This window comes from Hemiscyllium ocellatum, chromosome 18, assembly GCF_020745735.1.
Source record: "Hemiscyllium ocellatum isolate sHemOce1 chromosome 18, sHemOce1.pat.X.cur, whole genome shotgun sequence".
Classification (NCBI taxonomy): domain Eukaryota; kingdom Metazoa; phylum Chordata; class Chondrichthyes; order Orectolobiformes; family Hemiscylliidae; genus Hemiscyllium; species Hemiscyllium ocellatum.
In genome coordinates this window covers 50,922,500-50,943,282 of record NC_083418.1, presented here as the reverse complement: position 1 = coordinate 50,943,282, position 20,783 = coordinate 50,922,500, and the positions used below count along the sequence as shown (strand labels likewise).

At 38.8% G+C, this 20,783-nt stretch overlaps 1 protein-coding gene across 2 annotated transcripts in view; it reads left to right on the top strand.

Moving 5' to 3' along the window:
• Positions 1-20,783, top strand: part of phrf1 (PHD and ring finger domains 1) — a 92,022-nt gene that overhangs the window by 6,890 nt on the left and 64,349 nt on the right. For both annotated transcript variants that reach the window (XM_060838979.1, XM_060838980.1), the window contains exons 2-5: positions 12,751-12,871; positions 14,920-15,066; positions 17,704-17,912; positions 18,294-18,377. In XM_060838979.1, coding sequence (XP_060694962.1) covers positions 12,766-12,871; positions 14,920-15,066; positions 17,704-17,912; positions 18,294-18,377 — 546 coding nt within the window. In that variant the 5' untranslated portion in view covers positions 12,751-12,765. The remainder of the gene's footprint in view (positions 1-12,750; positions 12,872-14,919; positions 15,067-17,703; positions 17,913-18,293; positions 18,378-20,783) is intronic.

The following is a 20,783-nucleotide window of genomic DNA, read 5'->3' as shown; positions in this document are numbered from 1 at the left end:
TGCCCATCCCTGATACCCTTGAGTCGATGATTTGCTGGACCATTTTAAATGGCAGTTAAGAATCAACTACATTGCTGTGCTTCTGGAGTCATATGTAGGCCAGACTAGGTAAGGTTGGCAGATCTCCTTCTCTAAAGGACATTAGTGAACCAGATTACTTTTTACATTGATTGATAATAGTTGTCAGAGATAAATATTCAATTCTAGAGTTATTAACTGAATTTAACCAGCTGCCATGGTGTGATTTGGACCTTTGTCTCATTCATCTGGGCTTCTGGATTATAGCTTAGCAATTTTACCTCATGTCACTGTTTCTCTGTATGAGAGTTCGGTGTTGATCAATATAGAAGGAGAACTTCCCAGCTCGCTCTTAATAGTTCTGTAGAATCTCTTACATTTCCCTGGAGATGCCATATGGATCTTGGTTTAACATCTCATTCGAAAGCTGGCATGTCTAATACTGTGCCTCAGTAATGCCAGTGAAGGGATTTTGAAAATGCGATTTTAAGCACACATCTAAAGAAAACTCCACAGTCTCTCTTAGTTTCTCTAAGGCACAATCATGCAAAGGTAAATTCTCTGGTTAACAAAAATAGTTAAATATTCCATTAGATCTAACGAGCTGGCTTATAAGGGTGCCAGAAAACAATGGTGAGCCTGAAGTTCAGGAAGGAAACTAGAACCCAGCAAAGGAGGGCCAAGAAACTGATTTGGAAAAGGAAAAAGGTAATATGAATGCAAATTACCAAGGAACATTAAAGCAGATTGCAAAAGTTTTAAATGTATGAAAAAAGATCAGCTAGGACAGGAGAATTTACAGTGGAGAAACTATACACTTACTTGGTGCTTGTCTTCATTGGAAGATGATGCAGAAATTCTCCCAGAAACATTGGGTGACCAAGGGTCTTGTGAAACTGGAGAACTAAAATTAGCATTAGTAAACAAGAATTACTTGAAAGATTAAGCGGATTGAAGGATAATAAATCCCCTGGTCCAGATGAACACCTTTCCAGACTGTTGAAGAAAGCTGCTAGAGAGGTATTGTTTGCATTGGTGGGTAGTTTTCAAAATTCGATCATTTTTAGAAAAGCTTTGGCACACTGGAAAGTAGCAAATGTAGTCCCATTGTTTAAGAAGGAAAGAAGAGGCAAAATTGAGAACTATGGATCTGTTAGTTTCATGTATTGATTGGGAAAATTATAGTATCTATTATGATGTGTTTGGTAACTGTTCATTTAGAAATATTTGATAAAATTGAGCAGGTTCATCATGGATTTATGAAAGGAAAATCAGTTTGACAATGTTGTTGAAGTTTATTGAGATTATTTCTTGTAAGGAAAACCAGTGGATGTGGCATGTTTCGATTTTCAAAGCTTCTGTTAAGGTCCCACAAGAGTATTGTAAATAAAGTTAGAGCTCTTGGGGTTGGACCAGAAAGGATGACACAGTGTTGCCAGCACTGTCATTGTGTTATTTCTAGTTCTGAGTCCACAGAGTTGCAGGTAATTTAGATGTGAGAACAAATTGTAATATTTCCAAGTTTACTGATGATACCATATTGGGTGGAAATGTAAGTTGTTAGGAAAATTCAAGGAGGCTTCAGGACACATTAGAGGCTAAGTGAATAGACTAGAACATGGCCAATGAAAAATAATATGAGTAAATGTGAAGTTATTCACTTTGGGGAAAAGAAAAACAAAAAGAATACTTCTTAAACAGCGAATGGTTCGATAGTGCACTTCATAGAGACATACAGCTGTACAGTATGGAAACAGACCTTTCGGTCTAACTCACCCATGCTGACCAGATATCCTAAATTAATCTTGACCAATTTGCCAGCATTTAGTCCATATCCTCCTCAACCCTTCGTATTCATTTACCATTCAGATGCTTTGAATGTTGTAATTGTACCAGCCTCCACCACTTCCCCAGACAGCTCATTCCATACATGCACCACCCTCTGCATGATAAAATTACCTCTTAGGTCAATTTTAAATCATTCCCTTCTCACCTTAAAGTTATGTCCTCTAGTTTTGGATTCTACCAGCTCAAGGGAAAGACCTTGGCTATTTACCCTATCTATGACACACATGATTTTATAAACCTCTGTGAGGTCACTCCTCAGCCTCTAATGTTCCAGGGAAAATAGCCCGAGGCTATTCAGCCTCTCCCTATAGCTCAAACCCTCCATCCCTGGCAACATCCTTGTAAATATTTTCTGAACCTTTTCAAGTTTTACAAGATCCTTCCTATAGTAAGGAGACCAGATTTGAACACAGTAGTCCAAACGTGGCCTAACCAATATCCTGTATAGTGGCAACATGACCTCCCAACTCCTATATGTAATGTACTGACCAATAAAGGCAAGCATACCATACATCTTCATAAGTCTTCCTCATTATTCTGTTGACCTTCCAAGGAAGTATGAGCCTTCACTCCAATGTCTTTTTTGTTCAGCATCACTTCCAAGAACCTTACAGTTAAGTGTCTAGGTTCTGCCCTGGTTTGCCTTTTCAAAATGCAGCACCTCACATTTATCTAAATTAAACTTCTGCCTGTCCAAAGGGACCTGGGTATCCTTGTTCATGAGTCACCAAAAGGTAGCATGTCCGTGTAGTAAGCAGTGTGTGGGGGGGGGGGGGGGGGGGAGTGAAAATGGTACATTCTCCTTAATTGCAGTGGGATTTGAATACAAGAGTAAAAGTACCTTGCTGCTGTAGAGCTTTGATGAAATTTTATCTACAGTACTGTCTATAGTTTGGTTCCTTTTTTTTTAAGGGAGGATATCCCAAGGATGGCAGTATTGTCTTATGCAATGAGATTGTAGAGAATGGGTGTGTATTCCAGTTTGATAAGCCAAGAACTAATTCATTTTGTGAAGTAGTCTGATGTTCTTTCAATCTCTCTTTCTTGAAGATCCTCCTAAGAACTCTGATTCCCTCTTCTCAATACTCCTTTGCTCGAGTGGCCATTTTTGTTTCATTACTCCCCAAAGCACCTTGATTTTTGTCTAGAGCAAGGCCACAATGTTAGTTCAAGCTGTTGCTGATTATTTTTGATAATGTTATGAAGTACTATATCAATGCAAATGTTAATGTCTCAAATATGTTGATGTTCTTTCTGGAGACTTCACATTTTAGACATCACATCGTATTTAGTGCTGGATGATTCTGACTCAACTAGGATCTTTCTCGCACCTTCCAGTTAATCTATATACAGCATGATCCCACAAGCAGTAAGATAAATAATTAAAATAATGACTGTCTTAATTGAGGGGTAAATGTTGAACAGGATATTGACACATCTCCCATTGGAGGGTAGACTTTGCTCAGTGTGACTCCAGCAATATTGTATTTAAAGTGATAGTTTTATTTACGTAGACTGATCCTTTTGAGTGAGGTTTGTACGTAAAACATTTTGGCTTAGTAATGAGGTCCCTGTCATTCGATCAGTTCATTTTGCTTTGCTGCCCCATGATCCAACTGTATTGCTTCCTATAGTGTCTACTGACAGGCCCTTCAGAAATTTTTCCTCATCTGAAATTATTTATTGCTGTCCCCTGATGCATTCCAAGGCATACAGTATAAATATTTCTCCGAAACAGGAATTGCTGAATGAAAAGGCACCCAAGGTTCATCTCATTCTGATAGTCACATGGTACAACGATAAAGGAGTTGTTGACTAATCACGGCAGTGTAGCACTCTCAGTTCTGCACTGAAACATTATCGCAGATTACTTGTGTCTTAACCCAGGACCATCTCACTCAGAGATCAGAGTTCCAAATGAGCACAGTTCAGCATTTGGAAGGCAATGCTTTTAATAGACAATGCATTTTATTGTGAAAGTTCTATTATCTGCCAAACTTGAAACAAAAGAAATTTGATTCACAACTTCAAAATTTTACTTTTCTCCTAATTTCTTATAACTTTTAATATCCCACTGTACTGCTGTAGCTCCCTATTTTTAATATTCCACACCGTTTAATTGCAGTAATGCCCCCCCACCCTGCCCAACAACCTCCCATAACCTTTAATATCTCAGCCAATCTAATCTTGCTCTCACAGTGGAATGATTACATGAAAAGCTCCACGGTCAATCTCATTTGCCTTCTATAATCCTGGTCTTCATATTGCTGATCCAAAACTACTCTTTACCAGTTTGTTGCCATAGATCTAACCCTATGTCTAGGCATTTCCCTCAGTACTGGAGAGCTTAGAATTGTAGAATCTTACAGCATAGAAGAATTGTTTGTTTCAGCACTTTGAGCGAGCTAACCAATTAGCCCACTGCTTCTGCTCTTTCCCAATAAACATGTATGTTTTTCCCTGCAAGTACTTATTTAATGTTCTTTCAGAAATTAACTTTTAAATTTACTTCCACCATCTTTTCAGGCAGTGCACTACAGATCATTTTAAGTCCCTACGTAAAACAAAATCTTCAACTTGCCTCTTTTTTTAAATCATTCATTAACACCAGCTGATTTGCCTGACACTTAAGGGTCACTTCTTGGTAATGTCTACAAAGTGCAGGAAGGGTTTGTACTGGCTGCATTGGTGGAGATTAGCTGCTCAGGGATCCTGGCTTGTACAGACCGTTTTTGCCATGGTAATTTAAAACCGACTGTCATTCGACAGAGGATTCTTCGCTAGGAACTTGGTAACTTCCTGTGTTTTGCATTCCTTGATCTAAAGATTGCATGCTTATAAGCCACTGAGATAGAAGGCAAGCAGTATGTGGATTAAACATGTCACCATGAGGGGTAAGTGAGGTGCAGCATGGATTTCAATTGGCTTGTGTGCTTGTGTCACTCTGAATGTTGTGGGTGAGTAATATTTGCGAGGATTGGAAGTTAGGGAAGCAAGCGGAGGGAGCCAGTTACAATGCACTTTGAAATCAATTGTTCCCATCCCCTTGATCTTGTCACCCTAAGTCTTTGTCTTCTGGTTACTGACTCTTCTAGAGGACAATTCTTCTTATTCATTCCAGCATTCAAAGACTCCTGGTCATCTTTGGTTTGGGGGGGGTGGAATTTTCCTTATCTTTGCTTAAATGGGTGATCTCTTATTTTTAAATGGTGATACCTAGTTTCAAAGTGTCGCACATGAAGAAACATTTTTTCCACATTTACCCTCCCCAAGATCTTAGATTAAAATGCAACTTATTTGAAATCTTTGAAATTCCAGTGGGCAAGTGGAATCTGTCCAACCCTTTCTCATAAAACACCCAATCTATTCCATGTATTAATTCATGTATAAACTTTCTCTGGACTGCTCCCAACACGTTTACATTCCTCCTTAAATAAGGAGGCCAATACTCTGTGGTCTGATGAATGCTCTATATAACTGAAGAATAATCTCCTTACTTTTGTATTCAGTTTCCCTTGCAATAAATTATCAGATTCTATTAGATATCTGTCTGAAAAACAACTGCTCACTCCTACTCTAATCTTGAATTAATTTTATGCGCATGCTTTCAATCTCCCTTTAATCTCCTGGACTTCAACTTTGCTAACTTATGAAATGTCTTTGGGAATCAGAGATCTGAGGGAACCTGTTCTTTTCAAGCAAGCCACATTTACCGCTTTATATTTTAACATTCTTCATACACTATTCCAAGATGTTATTTTGTGAAGTGCATTTTAATTGATTTACATGCTTGTCATTATTGACTGTTGAAATACCTGTGCCAGTGGTCAGATTGAATATAATGACTACATATTTTAAGTTCATCAATTGATTCAAAGAATGTTTTTGTAAGATGTTGCTTTTGCTACAAGAGATTTATTCGTAGAATTTAGGAATTTTACAGCATAGAGGAACAGCATGCTGTATCTGTAATTTGAAAGAAATACCCATTTATTCTTGTAAATTTCATTTTGTTTTACTTTTTGAAGTATTTATCCATTTCCTTTTTAAAAGCTGATATGGATTCTTAATCCACTGCTGCTTTTTGTACATGAATTAAAAGTCCTAACAATCTCAGTCAAGGAAATGGTAGAAGGGTTGAATAAATGCTTTGTGTCTGTCTTCATGGTAGAAGAAAATAATAGCATTTCAAAAATACTAAATAATCAAGGAACCAAAAGGGCCACTAGAGAAAACGTATTCAGGAAATTTACGGGGCCAAACACTGATAAGTCCACAGGTTCTGATGAAATGCATCGTAGGATATTAAAAACATTAGTTACAGAGATAGTAGTTACACATGTAGTTATCTTCCAAGAATTCTCAGATTCTGGAAAGTGCTGGAGGACAGGAAAACTGCCAATCTAATACCTTTATTTAGAAGGGAAAGGAAACAAAATAAAAAGGTAACTCCAGGCCAGTTAGTTTAACATTTATTGTTAGGAAAATGTCAATAGTCGATGAAAAGGAACATAATAGCACGGTATTTAGAAATATGTAATATAATGAAGCAGAGTCAGTGGTTTCATGGAGGGGAAATCAAGCCTGGTCAATTTATTAGAGTTTTTTGAGGAAGTAACAAACAGGATAGAGGGAGGGAAGGAAGACTAACATTCATCAACCTTCCTCAGAGCTTGCTGAAAATTAATCTTCAGCAACTTATCAACAAGGACACCCAAGTCCCTTTGCACGTCTACACGTTCCAACCTCTTACCAGTTACAAATACTCTGCACATCTGTCCTTTCTGTCAAACTGGATAACCTTATATTTTCCACATTACATTCAATCAATGATCTTGCCCAATCACTAAACCTATACAAATCTGTATGAAAATGTTTACATCTTCATGCATTCATACTTTTAAACATTTCTGCTTAGTTTTGTAAAATTGGAAATATTCCGTTTTGTTCCTTGTGTCTAAGTCCATGGCAAAGGATAAATAAAGTCAAGAAGTTAAAAACATGAATCAAAGATTGGTGTGAAATGGGTTTCAGGTGGTGAAACACGAGCACCAGTAAGGTAGTTCCAGTATAATGAGAGTCTTGTTAACATGACTCTCGTTAACATAAAATACTAAATAATCAAGGAACCAAAAGGGCTACTAGAGAAAAAGTATTCAGGAAACTCACGGGGCCAAAGACTGATAAGTCCACTGGTTCCGATGAAATGCATCATAGGATATTAAAAACATTGGTTACAGAGATAGTAGTTACACAAGAAGTAATCTTCCAAGAATCCTCAGATTCTGGAAAGGTTATGACCTGCTTGATGAATTGTGGATGCTGTTTGGATAATGCAAACTTTTTACTGAATGTGTATAGCAATTTTCTTTTACAATCTTGTACAGCGAGATTTTCTATAGTGCGGGATTACAGAGGAATGCAACGTTGTAGCAGAAGTACCTGTAAGGGATAGAAAGGAGCTGTTCATGTGGGATGTGCTTCAAATGAACTGTTTGGGAGAAAATAATTTTGAGGGTTAACTTGAATTAATATCAAAGCAAACAGCAAGCGCTTCTTTAAATGTATAAAAAAGGGAGAGAGAGGCTAAAAATGAATCTGCGCTCCTTTAAGGATGAGGCTGGAGAAATAACAGTGGTGAACCAGGAAATGGCAGAGGAGTTGAATAAATGTTTTGTGTCTGTCTTTGAGGTAGAGGACAATAGCATTTCAAACATACTAGGAATTCTTTCATAGGATCTGGATGTTAGTGGCAAGGCCACCATTTCTCCCCCATCCTTACTTGCCCTTGAACTGAGTGGCTTCCTGCACCATTTCAATAGACAATAGATGCAGGAGTAGGCCATTCTGGCTTTGAGCCAGCACCACCATTCATTATGATCATGACTGATCATCCTCAATCAGTATCCTGTTCCTGCCTTTTCCCCATAACCCTTGATTCCACTTTCCTTAAGAGCTCTATCCAACTCTTTCTCGAAAGTATCCAGAGACTTGGCCTCCACAGCCTTCTGGGGCAGAGCATTCCACACACTCACCACTCTCTGGGTGAAGAAGTTTCTTCTCAACTCTCTTCTAAATGGCCTACCCCTTATTTTTAAACTGTGTCCTCTAGTTCGGGACTCAGCCATCAGCGGAAACATGCTTCCTGCCTCCAGAGTGTTCAATCCTTTAATAATCTTATACGTCTCAATCAGATCCCCTCTCAGCCTTCTAAACTCAAGAGTATACAAGCCCAATGGCTCCAATCTTTCAACGTAAGATAGTCCCACCATTCCAGGAATTGACCTTGTGAACCTACGCTGCACTCCCTCAATAGCCAGAATGTCTTTCCTCAAATTTGGAGACCAAAACTGTGCACAATATTCCAGTTGTGATCTCACCAGGGCCCTGTATAGCTGCAGAAGAACCTCTTTGCTTCTACACTCAATTCCTTTTGTTATGAAGGTCAGCATGCTATTAGCTGTCTTCACTGCCTGCTGTACCTGCATGCTTGCTTTCATTGACTGATGTACAAGAACACGTAGGTCTCGTTGTACTGCCCCTTTACCTAACTTGACTCCATTTAGGTAGTAATCTGCCTTCCTGTTCTTGCCACCTAAGTGGATAACCACACATTTATCCACATTAAACTGCATCTGCCATGTATCTGTCCACTCACCTAGCCTATCCAGGTCACACTGTAATCTCCTAACATCCTCCTCACATTTCACCCTGCCACCCAGCTTTGTATCATCAACAAATTTGCTAATATTACTTTTAATACCATCACCTATATCATTAATGTATATTGTAAAAAGCTGCGGTCCTAGCATCGATTCCTGTGGTACCCCACTGGTTACCGCCTGCCATTCTGAAAGGGAACAGTTTATCACTACTCTTTGTTTCCTGTCAGCCAACCAATTTTCAATCCAAGTCAGTATTTTGCCCCCAATACCATGCACCCTAATTTTGCTTACTAACCTCCTATGTGGGACTTTATCAAAGGCTTTCTGAAAGTCCAGATACACTACATCCACTGGATGTCACTTGTCCATCTTCAGAGTTACATCCTCAAAAAATTCCAGAAGATTAGTCAAGCATGATTTCCCCTTCATAAATCCATGCTAATTCTGACCTATCCTGTTACTGCTATCCAGATGTGTCGTAATTTCATCCTTTATAATTGACTCCAGCATCTTTCCCACCACTGAGATCAGACTAACTGATCTATAATTCACTGCTTTCTCTCATCCTACTTTTCAAGAAAGGAGGGAAACACTAGCCGCCCTCCAATCCGCAGAAACTGATCCTGAATCTATAGAACATTGGAAAATGATCACCAATGCATCTACGATTTCTAGAGCCACCTCCTTCAGTACCCTGGGACGGAGGCCATCAGGTCCCGGGGACTTATCAGCCTTCAAACCTAACAGTCTCTCCAACACTATTTTCTGGTAAATATAAATTCCCATCAGTTCAGGTCCTTCAGCCACTATTACCTCTGGGAGATTGCTTGTGTCTTCCCCAGTGAACACAGATCTGAAGTACCAATTCAACTCTTCTGCCATTTCTTTGTTCCCCGTAATGTATTCACCTCTGTCTTCAAGAGCCCAATTTTAGTCTTAACCATTTTTTTGCCTTGCACATACCTAAAAAAGCTTTTACTATCCTCCTTTATATTTTTGGCCAGTTTACCTTCGTACCTCATTTTTTCTCTGCATTTCAGCAGGCAGTTAGAGTTAACTGCAACTAATGAGCCATCCTACACCTAGTAGAAATAAACTTTCTCAGTTTATCTCTTCCAAACTCTTTGTGGGAACAAACAAGTCACCTCCATTTTTTGTTACGTGTGAAAGTATGCAGATCTCTCCTCGGAAATTAATCTTCATTTTGTTTGTAGTGCTTTAATTTAATTTATTTTAACATTAGTTTTTTAAGTAGTAGAAGTGATTCTATTCAATTCAAAAAATGTAAATATTTCCAAATGTAGGAATTTTATTCCATATAGGTTAAACGATAGCATTACATTCTATTTCTGAGCTTTACACCTTTGACACAAGCATGTTTAAGGTACCTGGAGTGATAAGATGTGATGTATGGATTTGCTGTATGTATCTGAAAACATTAAAAAATAAAATGGATTTATTTTGAAGTCATCAGGGAATTGACTGACTACTTTTTGGCAGATTCTGTGGGAATTAATGTATGTTAGCACAATCGATCCAAAACTATATAACAAAACAGATTATACAGTCTGAATTGTATCCCTTTTCTGTTTCATAACCTATAAATAAAAGCATAGAGTTGCATATCTAATTTGCTGACTTGTTCTCAGTTTATTTTCTTGATTAAATCCATCATATCTGTTGGAATTGTGGGTTATGTTGAAAACACAATTTTTTGCAGATAGTTCATCGTTTTGAACCTCAATCTCTTCAATCCCCGAGTCTCTCAACACTGCGGTCACCCTACACCATGCTGTCTCCTTACCTCCCTTACCTTGAATGTAAATGCAGGTTGTTGTGACTCATTCACAGGCTTGTGTCCTTCTGGGTACTAGAGGCATGGGGCCATCACATTTTCTTCGTTCTTGTCTTCGTTGACATCTTCTTGTCCCTCAAGGTCAGTAATACACCTGCCCTTGGCAGGAACCTGTGCATGGAGTCTTTTAATGTGGGGATGCTGTTGTACTGCAGTTGAAAACTCTCAAACTCTGCCATGGGTGTTTTGGAAGGATTATAGGTTGATGATCAACATTTTAAACAATGTGATGAACACATTTCAATGGCCATCTGGTCTTGGAGTGCGACTCGAAGCTGCAGCTTCTAGCTCGTACAGATGTTACTCGCTGCATCACAAGTCCTACAGGGCATAGGTTTTGAAGATGCTATCAGAGGAGCTGCAGCAAATTGCTGCAGTGTACCTTTAGATGGAACATGCTGCTGTCACTAGCACTAGAAAAGAAATGAACATTTAAGTTGGTGGAAGGTATGCCAAATGTGTGAGCTGTTTTGTTTAGAATAATGCCACTCTTCTGGTCATTAAAACCTCAGGGTGTTGTTGATGGGGAATTCGGTGGTGATGCTGTTCAGTGACAATGAAGGTTAGATTCTGTTCTGTTTGAAAATAGTTATTGCCTGGAATTATCTAGCACCAATATTACTTGCTATTCATCAACCCAAATGTGGATGTTGTCCAGATCTGGCTGTATTGGGATAGGGATTGCTTCAGTATCTGAAGAATTGTGGATTAAACTTAACATTAAGCAGTCATCAGTAAACATTTTCCCATCTGATTTTTGTGATCGAGGAAAGGCCTTTGATCAGCTGAAGGAGGTTTGGCTGAGGATACTGCCCTGAGTCACAGTGTGTCTACATTTCACTGAGCCCTGCTTTGCTAGGTCAAATGTTTTACTGCACTCATGTATTACAACTGTAGATGAGGAAACTTGTAAGTATAACTAGTAACTGCATGAGTTTTGTGAGACTTTATTTCCATATGATCTTGGAATGCCTAATTAGCATGAAGAAGCTTTCTCTTTCAAGCTTCTATTCTTTAATCTTGGGTGTGAGGTCATCTTGGCTGAAAATGTGTTGCTGGTTAAAGCACAGCAGGTTAGGCAGCATCCAAGGAATAGGAAATTCGACGTTTCGGGCATAAGCCCTTCATCGTGATCTCCAGCATCTGCAGACCTCATTTTTTACCCTGTGAGGTCATCTTACAAAGGTGATACATTACTGCTGCTTGGCAGAATTTTGCATTTCGAATATTTCTCTCTACTCAACCCGACCCAGGGAAGCTTTCACTTGGCTCTTGTTTGTTGAATCTGTTATCAATCTGACTGTCTATGACTGGAAGCAGCAGAGACCACACCTTTAGCAGCTGTTATTCACACATCAGCCCGCAGAGCTCCTTTTGTTGGTGTCTCCATTGCTGAAGTCACTGCTAATGTTGGGAGTTGAAAGAAGGCCAAGTGGGACTTGGTGGCTTAGTACTGGACTGAGGCCAGGCAGAAAGCAGGGCGCTGGGGGGTGGCCACTGTGACCAAGAGCAGAGACTGAGACAAAAAAAACCTGCAAATGCTGGAATCCAAAGATGACAAACCAGAGGTTGGAAGAACACAACAAGCCAGACAGCACCTCCACCTCCTAAGAGCAGAAACTGGGGTCGAGTTTATCCTGTCTGGATTTTCTGTTCCAGTGGATTCTGCTTTGCTTTTCGTATGCTCAATGCTGTTATCATTTTGTGCTGGCAATAGTGTCTACATTAAAATTGGCAAGTGTATTTAGATGAAGAAGTGATGATGTACTGTCTAGTAGCTTATATTTTTCCCTTTGTTAGGGGAAGTGAGGATTTCAAGTGTTTAAAACCTTTCGTTGGTGCAAGTGGCTAAGGGTTGGGCTCCGCATTCTGGGTTTAGGGTCTTGTCATAACTTTTCTCCCACATCACTTCATGTTTTGTGAAGTTTTAGGATTCAAGTCATATTTATAAAATGTTTCTGATTATCTGTCATCATTCTTGGTCCTTTACCCCTCTCAGAAATCCAAGCAAGTTGGAGAAATCTAGAAAGTGAGGAGGGTGGAGGTGGAAAGAGGGTGAGTGAGTGAATATGTGTTATGGTGAGCTGGAATGCACGACCTAAAAGACTGATGGAATCACATTCAGATAATACCTTTCAAAATGAAATGGGAAAAATGTTTGAAAAGGAAAATTTTATGGAAAATACAATGTGGTTAACTCTGCCAAACAATTAACACAAGCATGATGGGCCAACTGGCCTCCTTCGTGCTACATCATTGTGTTTCTATGACACCATTGGCAGTCTTGGTGACCTGTAAATTTGGTTGATCTCTTTGATGATGTTGCCTCTTGGGTTTTAGTTAATGGAATCATTTTTCTTGCAGATATTCAATTTCTGAATGTACATTATGGATGACGATAGCCAAGATGAACTGATTAATGTGAATGCAGCATTGGGAAAAGCAAGAGGAAAACGAGAAGTCGTAGCCATTTTCAGTGATGGAGGTAATGTTCACTACTTGGTTGGGCAAAGTGAATATAGTATGATCATGGTGGATGTGCAGATAGGGTAAAACTGCTCTCATTTTGAACTGAGGATCAGGTGTGCTTGTTTGAAAAAGACTATGTATATCAAAGGCAATCAATATCAGTAGCAGAATAATGTTCTGGAAAGGGAGCACTAAATGATATTCTGCTGTCAAAAATGTGCTGACATTAGTGGTCCTGGCAGGCATATGATGAATTGAATATTTAATAATATTCTATACATGTAAAATAGCAAATTATTTACTCAAAATGTGTTTTCAATATTCTTGTCTCTCTGGGAAGTGCTCATCCTTAGGTTATGACTCCAAGGTACTGGATTTCAATGTAGATAAACATTGGATCAACATAAATAGGATGGAACTGTCAATTTTCTAATTGGTAAACTTGTGTCAAACAATAGTATGCAGATATATCAAGTATTTGGCAAGCAATAAGAATGTTGGTAAATTGAGTGGAGTATTTGAGGAGGCGATGGCTGAGTGATATTGTTGCTGGATCATTAATCCTGAGACACAGTTAATGTTCTGGGGATTTGGGTTCAAATCCTGCCGTGGCAGATAGTGGAATTGAATTGAATTGAATTGAATTCAAATTGAAATCTGGAATTAAGAGTCTAATGATAACAATGAAACCGTTGTCAATTGTTGGAAAAACCCATCTGGTTCACTCATGGAAGGTAACTGCCATCCTTACCTGGTCTAGCCTATGTGTAACTCCACACTCGTAGCAAAATGGTTGGCTCATAACTGACCTCTGACAATTAGAGATAGGCAATTAATGCTGGCATTGCCAGTGGTGCCCTCATCATATAAGTAGTGAAGTCTTGCTGCCACTAATGAGAATTCATCTAGAATACTACATACAGTTATGATCTCATTGTTTAAGGAGGAATATACCTGCATTAGCAACAGTTTACTGAAAGCTCACCATGTTGATTCCTGAGATGAATAGAGGTTGAGCATGATGGCCTATTCTCTTTTAAGTTTGAAAGAATGAGATCCAATCTTATTGAAGCATTAGATTCTAAGGGGGCTTGATTGTTTGAATTTTGGCAATCTAGATCTAATGGCTTGTTTAAGATAGGAATGAGGTGGAACTTCTCTGAGGATTGTTAATTTTGAAATTCTCTTCCCCAGAGAACTGTGGGGGCTGGATAATTGATTGCATTTCAGTTGAGTTAGGTTTTTGATTTATAAGGGAGTTATGGGCTACGGGAAGCAGGCAGGAGAGCACATGAAACTGAAACAGCATCAATCTTCAAGGCACTTAAACTTGTTCCATTCTTCAAAAATATCATAGTTTCATGCCATGATTCCACAATCTGGGAACCAGTCTCATGTGCCTCTGTGACAATATCTCTCCTGAGATAAGGAGACCAAAATTGTGCACACTATTCCAGGTGTAGTCTTACGAAACTGCTGTAATTGAGGCAAGTCTTCAGTAACCCTGGCTTCAAATACTCTTGTGATAAAGGCTAACATTCAGTTAGCCTTCCTAATAGCTTGCTGTGTGGGCATATTAACCTCTAGGAATTATAAACAAGGCCACTGTAGTCCCTTTGTTCATCTGCCTTTCCCAATTTCCTACCAATTGAAAAATTCTCTGCATATCTGTTTCTCCTACCAATGTGGATAACCCCTCAGTTTTCCACATTATTTTCAATCTACCATGTTCTTGCCCATTTCCCTAAGCCTGTCCAAATCCTCCTGAAGCTGCTTTATCTTCCTTACAACTCTCATTCCCATTTAGCTATATATCATCTGCAAATTTGAAATTATTATATTTGGTCCCCACCTCCAAACCACTTATCCTGTATGTATTGTGAACAGCTGGCGGCCAAGGCCTTGTGGTACTTAACTAATTAAATCCTGCCAACATGTTTATTACAATTCTATTTTCTGTCTGTTAACCAATGACAGGTCCATACTGGGACATTACTTATTATAGCTGCAGCAGAAGTCTAACCTTGGTTTGTTTCTAAAACTCTGAATTTATTCTTTTGTCAGAGGAATCTAGCAGTGAAGATGATCTAGATGAGGATGGTACAGATGAAGAAGATGATGAAGATGAAGAGGATGAAGAAGATGGAGAGGGGGTCGATGATGATGATGAAGGTGATGAAGATGATGAGGATGAAGATGAGGCAGAGGAAGGTATAGTACTGGTTCACCATCTTGTAAGAGTTGACTCAGTCAAATTCATTACTTATTATTTCATAATTGATCTAGTTAGAACTGTTAATCTTCCAAAGTTTTGAAATTTATAGGACCAAGCATTATTCAGGTAAGTTACTGCTTTCATAAAATATACATGAAAAAGTATGTCTCAAATCTGAGTTTGAAAGGATTTTCTCCCTCCACCTCATTCCTTTCGCCCTGAAAGCTAAAGATCAGGTGTCACTGCTACTGCTTTCTTTTAGTGTCTCAACTAAATGGCCATTGCTGCCTGTAAACCTGCACAGTAAGCTAGACTAGCACATGTGAGCCTGATCTTCCCTTGCCTGTTCAGGAGTGAGCAGATTTGTATGCCCTCTTCTGATGTGGGCCACTGCATAATGATTGTGGAATTCTTGGAGGTTCATAAGCCATTTGTACCCAAGCTGCAAATAGTCAATTCAGCATAGACCAGGGTCCTTCAAGTGGAGTACAACGCCAGTGGAGTAATTGAAAGTTGAGATCTGAGTAATATTGTGCCAGTTAGTGTCCTGGTATTGTGTTAATTTAGAAATGATGTTTAGAATGGCTAAAAATTTGAAAGCAATTAACTATTTGGATTTCAGAATATTTTGTCATAGCATCTTAGATGTTGACCTTATTTATTACAATAACATGTTTTAATCACCACTTTGCACCTTGCCCAAATACACTGAAAGCAAGAACAATCAGCACAAGATAACATCTTGTCAAATTTCTTATTTAACAAAGTGGAGGCAACTGCCTTTCCTTGTGCAGTCTTTTGAAAGTATTTGCAATCCTAAAATGTCAATTTACTGCACTTGGTCTTCTCTGTTCTTGGGGGTATTGTTGCAATTTCTTGAGACTTTGTTCAAAATAGAATCTTTACACCAAATCACCACTTTTAAACTTCTGCTGTGTTAATGGATTACTAATCTGTTTCTGCTGTTTCTAATGTGGATGATTCTTAAAGATGTCTTTTTCTGCTGTACACTGGAATGCAAGGAACAATAATATCGCTCTATAATTTGCTTATGTTGCTGTTCCTTTCTGCCTGTGAAACCCTCATTTGTGTCTTTATTCTTAATTAGGCCTCAATATCAATCTCCAAATTCACCATCAACAAACTGGAGTTCATCTAAAACTCTGCCAAAGGTGTTTTTAGTGCAATGGTAGTGTACCAACCTCCGAGCCAGGATGTCCAAATTCAAGTCCAATCTGCTCTAGAGGTGTGTAATAACAGCCCTGAGCAAGTTGATTACAAAATATCCCCAAAGCTCTGCTGACCTGTACTCAAAGTTGTGGGAAGTGCCATAAATTCAATCCTGCTATTTGCTGATCTACATTGGTGCTTGGCAACGTCTCAAATTTAAAACTTCATCCTTGTATTTGAATTCCTCTATGGCCTGTCCTCTCTCCCCACTTCTATTAATACCTGCTGCTGTCCGACAACCTCCAAGAACTTCACGCTTTTCTAATTTTAGCCTATTGCGCCTCCCTGATTTTCATTGCTCCACCATGGATGTTCATGTCTGCAACCACTTAGGACCTAAACTATGAAATTCCTTTCCTAAATTCCTCTGACTTTCAAACTAATTCACTTGTATTAAAATGTTTCTTTAAATCTCTCTCCTAAGATTTTGCTCACTTTCCCCATGTTCCCTTAAGTGACCCTGTTTCAGAGTTGTACTGATAATAAAAACAGAAAATGTTGTGAATACTCTGCAGGTCAGACAGCAGCGTGTCAGAACAATGAAGGAAAGGATGAAGGATCATTTACTTGAAATGTTAACTTTGTCTCTGCACAGATGTTGTCAAACCTGCTGTGTATTTCCAGCAATCTTTGCTTGTATTTCAGATTTCCAACATCTGCAGTAATTTAATATTTGTTTTGATAATGCTCTTGTGTAGCTTCTTAGCATGTTTACCACATTAAAACTGCCAAATAAATTTATATTGTAAATTTGATTCCACCATCATGCAGTGTTATACCATATATACTTATTTATAGGTCAATCTCATGTATAAGCCAACCCCTAATTTTTTGGCCAAAGAATCTTGAATTTTCCATATATCTCGTGTGTAAGTAGACCCTACATTACCACATGAAATTGCATTCATTCATTCATATTGGTAACTCTCTTCGTCATTCCTTGTTTACTACATCGCGTCTCTATTCATTCATTCATAACTCTACTTATCGCACTTGGTTTCCTACAGCACGTTTTGATTCATTCAGACCAGTAACTCTGCTCATTGCTCTTTGTTTACTATATTACATCTCTATTCCTTCATTCATTCTAAACTCTATCTACCACACTTGATATACTACAGCAAGTTTTTATTCATTCATTTATTCAGACCGGTACTAAGTCTATTGGTATTTTGTGCACTTTATTCACTGTACATTCAAAAGTTAATGTCGTTAAAAAGTGCAGCATGAATTTGAGCTCCTCAAAACTTGTGCCTGTTATTAGTCGACCTCCTAATTTCGGCTTTAAAAAACGATCCTCAAAATCTGACCTTTACACAAGTATTTATGGTAATTCAGGTTTACAATCGGAAGTTGATAAATGTAAATGACATTGCTTGTTTTAAAAAAATTCTTGTCTTAAGACAATGAAATCGATGATGAGGAGGAGGACGCGGCTGTTGGAGCAGATGACACAGAGAAAACAAGTTCCGAACAGAAATGGGGAAACAATTCGGATGAGGAGGGTGAAAACTGCCCAATCTGTCTGAATACTTTCCGAGATCAGGCTATTGGAACTCCAGAAAGTTGTGCACATTACTTTTGCCTTGATTGCATCCTTGAATGGACAAAGGTGAGTGCTGTGAACCAGATATTATACTTTTTGAATGGTTTGAAGCTATAATGTTGATGGTGTATTCTATATATTAAAATAAATTAAACATTTTTCCAGTGATTGCACATTAAAATTGGCTTAAATTACTGTCCTTAATTGGTTGTAAAACACTTTTGTGGATGCTCAGATGTCCTGAAGGAAGTCTTGAAAATGCAAATTCTATCTTCTTCTTCATCCCCATGCTGCCAGAAATTGAGGGGGTCCTATGAAGACCACTGTCAGGCAGTGATCACCATCTTTTAGTTCAGTCATAACGTTTAAAGCAAATTGGTTAACCTGCAGCTCTATAAAGGGAAAAGAATTGTATCGATGATTTATAAAATATTATTTTTCATGCAGAATGCCAATTCGTGTCCTGTTGATCGAATCATCTTTAAACACATCTGTGTCCGTACACATTTTGGAGGAACAGTCATAAAGAAGGTGAGTTACAATGAAAACTGTTTATCAGGATGGTACAGGTAGTTCTGGGATAATGTGGGTTTCAGCAGCACAATTTGGCTATAACGTCGCTGAGGAACCAGGAAACGCTTACTTTTGTTGGCAATAAGACGACCTGGGTTTGAATCCTGCCTGGCAGATGGTGAAATTTGAATTCAATAAATATCTGGAATTAGGAGTCTAATGATGGCTATTAATCCGTTGTTGATTATTGGAAAAACCCATCTGGTTCACTAATGTCCTTTAGGGAAGGAAACTGCTATCCTGAGGTGGACTGACCTACATGTGACTCCAGATCCACAGCAAAGTGGTTGACTCTTAACTGCCCACTGGGCAATTAGGGATTGACAAAAATGCTGCCTGGCCAATGATACCCTCATCCCATGAATGAATAAAGAAAAATAGCATGATTCAATTGGGGATCGGTTTGCGCATTTCGTTACACCCATGTGCAGATATGCGTGCCAGACTCTCTGCACCGTTCTGCGCGTATGCCCATGTTCTTGCTGTTCTGCACATGCGTTGGTGTCTGTGCATACACAACGTCAATACCGATCTTGGTGCCATTCTGTGCATGTGCCAATGTCTCTACGGTGTTCTGCGCATGCGTGATGTCTGCACCAAAGTCCCTGTGCCATTCAGTACATGCGCTGATGTCGGCTGCTGACAGTGTAGCTTTTTGTGAGAGGCATTGTACAGAAAGCAGCTTTCTTACATTTTTGTTAAATTTACTTTGTTTCATTAATAAGTACAATTTCAGCCTTCGATCCAGACTGTGCTATACTTTGTGTTAGACTTCTGGGTGATTTCTGAGCGATCATGAGTGATATTTATTGCTGGTCTGTCCTTATTCCCCCTTTTCCCATACCTCCCATTATTTCTATTAAGCCAGGTTTTGCTGGAATGCAACTACGGCGTTATAGGAGAACTAACTGTATAAGTGTATTTGTATGAAACTGAGAAGATGTTTACTTTTTCCTCCTGCTAGAGGTCAAGTTGATATGATTGTGGGTGGGTGAGTTTGTTAGAATCTCTGATACTTGGCCCAAATGTCAGATCCTTGTGTGTGATCCAGGGCAGTGAATGCCTTGAGGGCATCATAGATGACACTGATTCACTAGGAATAAACAGATATCCGGATATAGCTAATACAAATATATTGTGCAAGTCTGGGGGACAGTTTTGGGTAATAAGGATATGGTGGGGGAGTTAAACATTTATTTTACATCAGTCTTTACAGTGTATGATATTTCAAACATTCCATTAATACTGAAGAATGTGGGGGAGGAATTAAGTGAGCTCTTTAAAGAAATACTATTTGACCAAACTAAACGGGGGAAAGGCCGATATGTCCCTTGCCCTGATGGTTTACATCCAAGGATCCTAAAAGAAATAGTTAGAGAGAATTTGGATGCACTGGTTGTCATTTTCCAAAAATCCTTGGATGTGGAGAAACACCTAAGGATTGGAAAACTGCAAACGTGCCACCCCAATTCAAAAAGAGAAGACCAAAAAACTGTTGTTGGAAGAGTATTGGAATCACTTATTAAGGAAGTGAAAGCAGAATAAATCATAATCTAATCAAGCAGTTAGCATAGCATAACATTGAACTCCTATCTAATGTATTAGAGTTTTTCAAGGAATTCACAAGAAGAGTGGGTAATGAAGATCCATTTGATGACTTGTGTATGGAGGTGTTTGACATGGTGCTTCAAAGATAAAATCATAAGATTAGAGTCCAGTATGTTGGAGGTGCAGTACATTGACATGGTTAGAGCATTGGCTCATGGGCAGGAAGCAGTGAGTGGGGGTGAAGAGCTCTTTTTCAGATTGTCAACCTATGACCTCTGAGCTTCTGCAGGGATCAGTACTGCAACTGGTTACAATATAGATTAATGACTTGGAGAAAGGAAGTGAATGTACTGTAGCTAAATTTGCAGATAACACAAGTTGTTGGAAGGAAAGTTGTGAGAGCGATACAAACGCTTACAGAGATGTCTAGCTTAAATAAGTGGGCAAAAAGTTGGCAATTGGAGTACAATGTGGGAAAATGTGAAGTTCAGTTTGGAAGGGAGAACAAAAGAACAATGTTATTTCAGTAGAGAAAAGCTGCAATAAGGACCAAAACAAGTATTTGTGCATGAAACATAGAAAGCTAGTAGACAGCTGCAACAAGTAATCAGGAAGGCTAATGGAACGTAGGCTCATATTGCAAGGAAGATGGAATATGAGAGTAGGGAGGTCTTGTTGCAACTGTACAAGGTGTCTGGAGTACTGAGAGGAGTTTTGGTCTCCTTATTTAAGGTAAGATAAATTTCATTGGAGACACTTTAGAGAACGTTCACTCGGATGAAACTTGGTATGGAAGGATTGTCATATGAGCAAAGG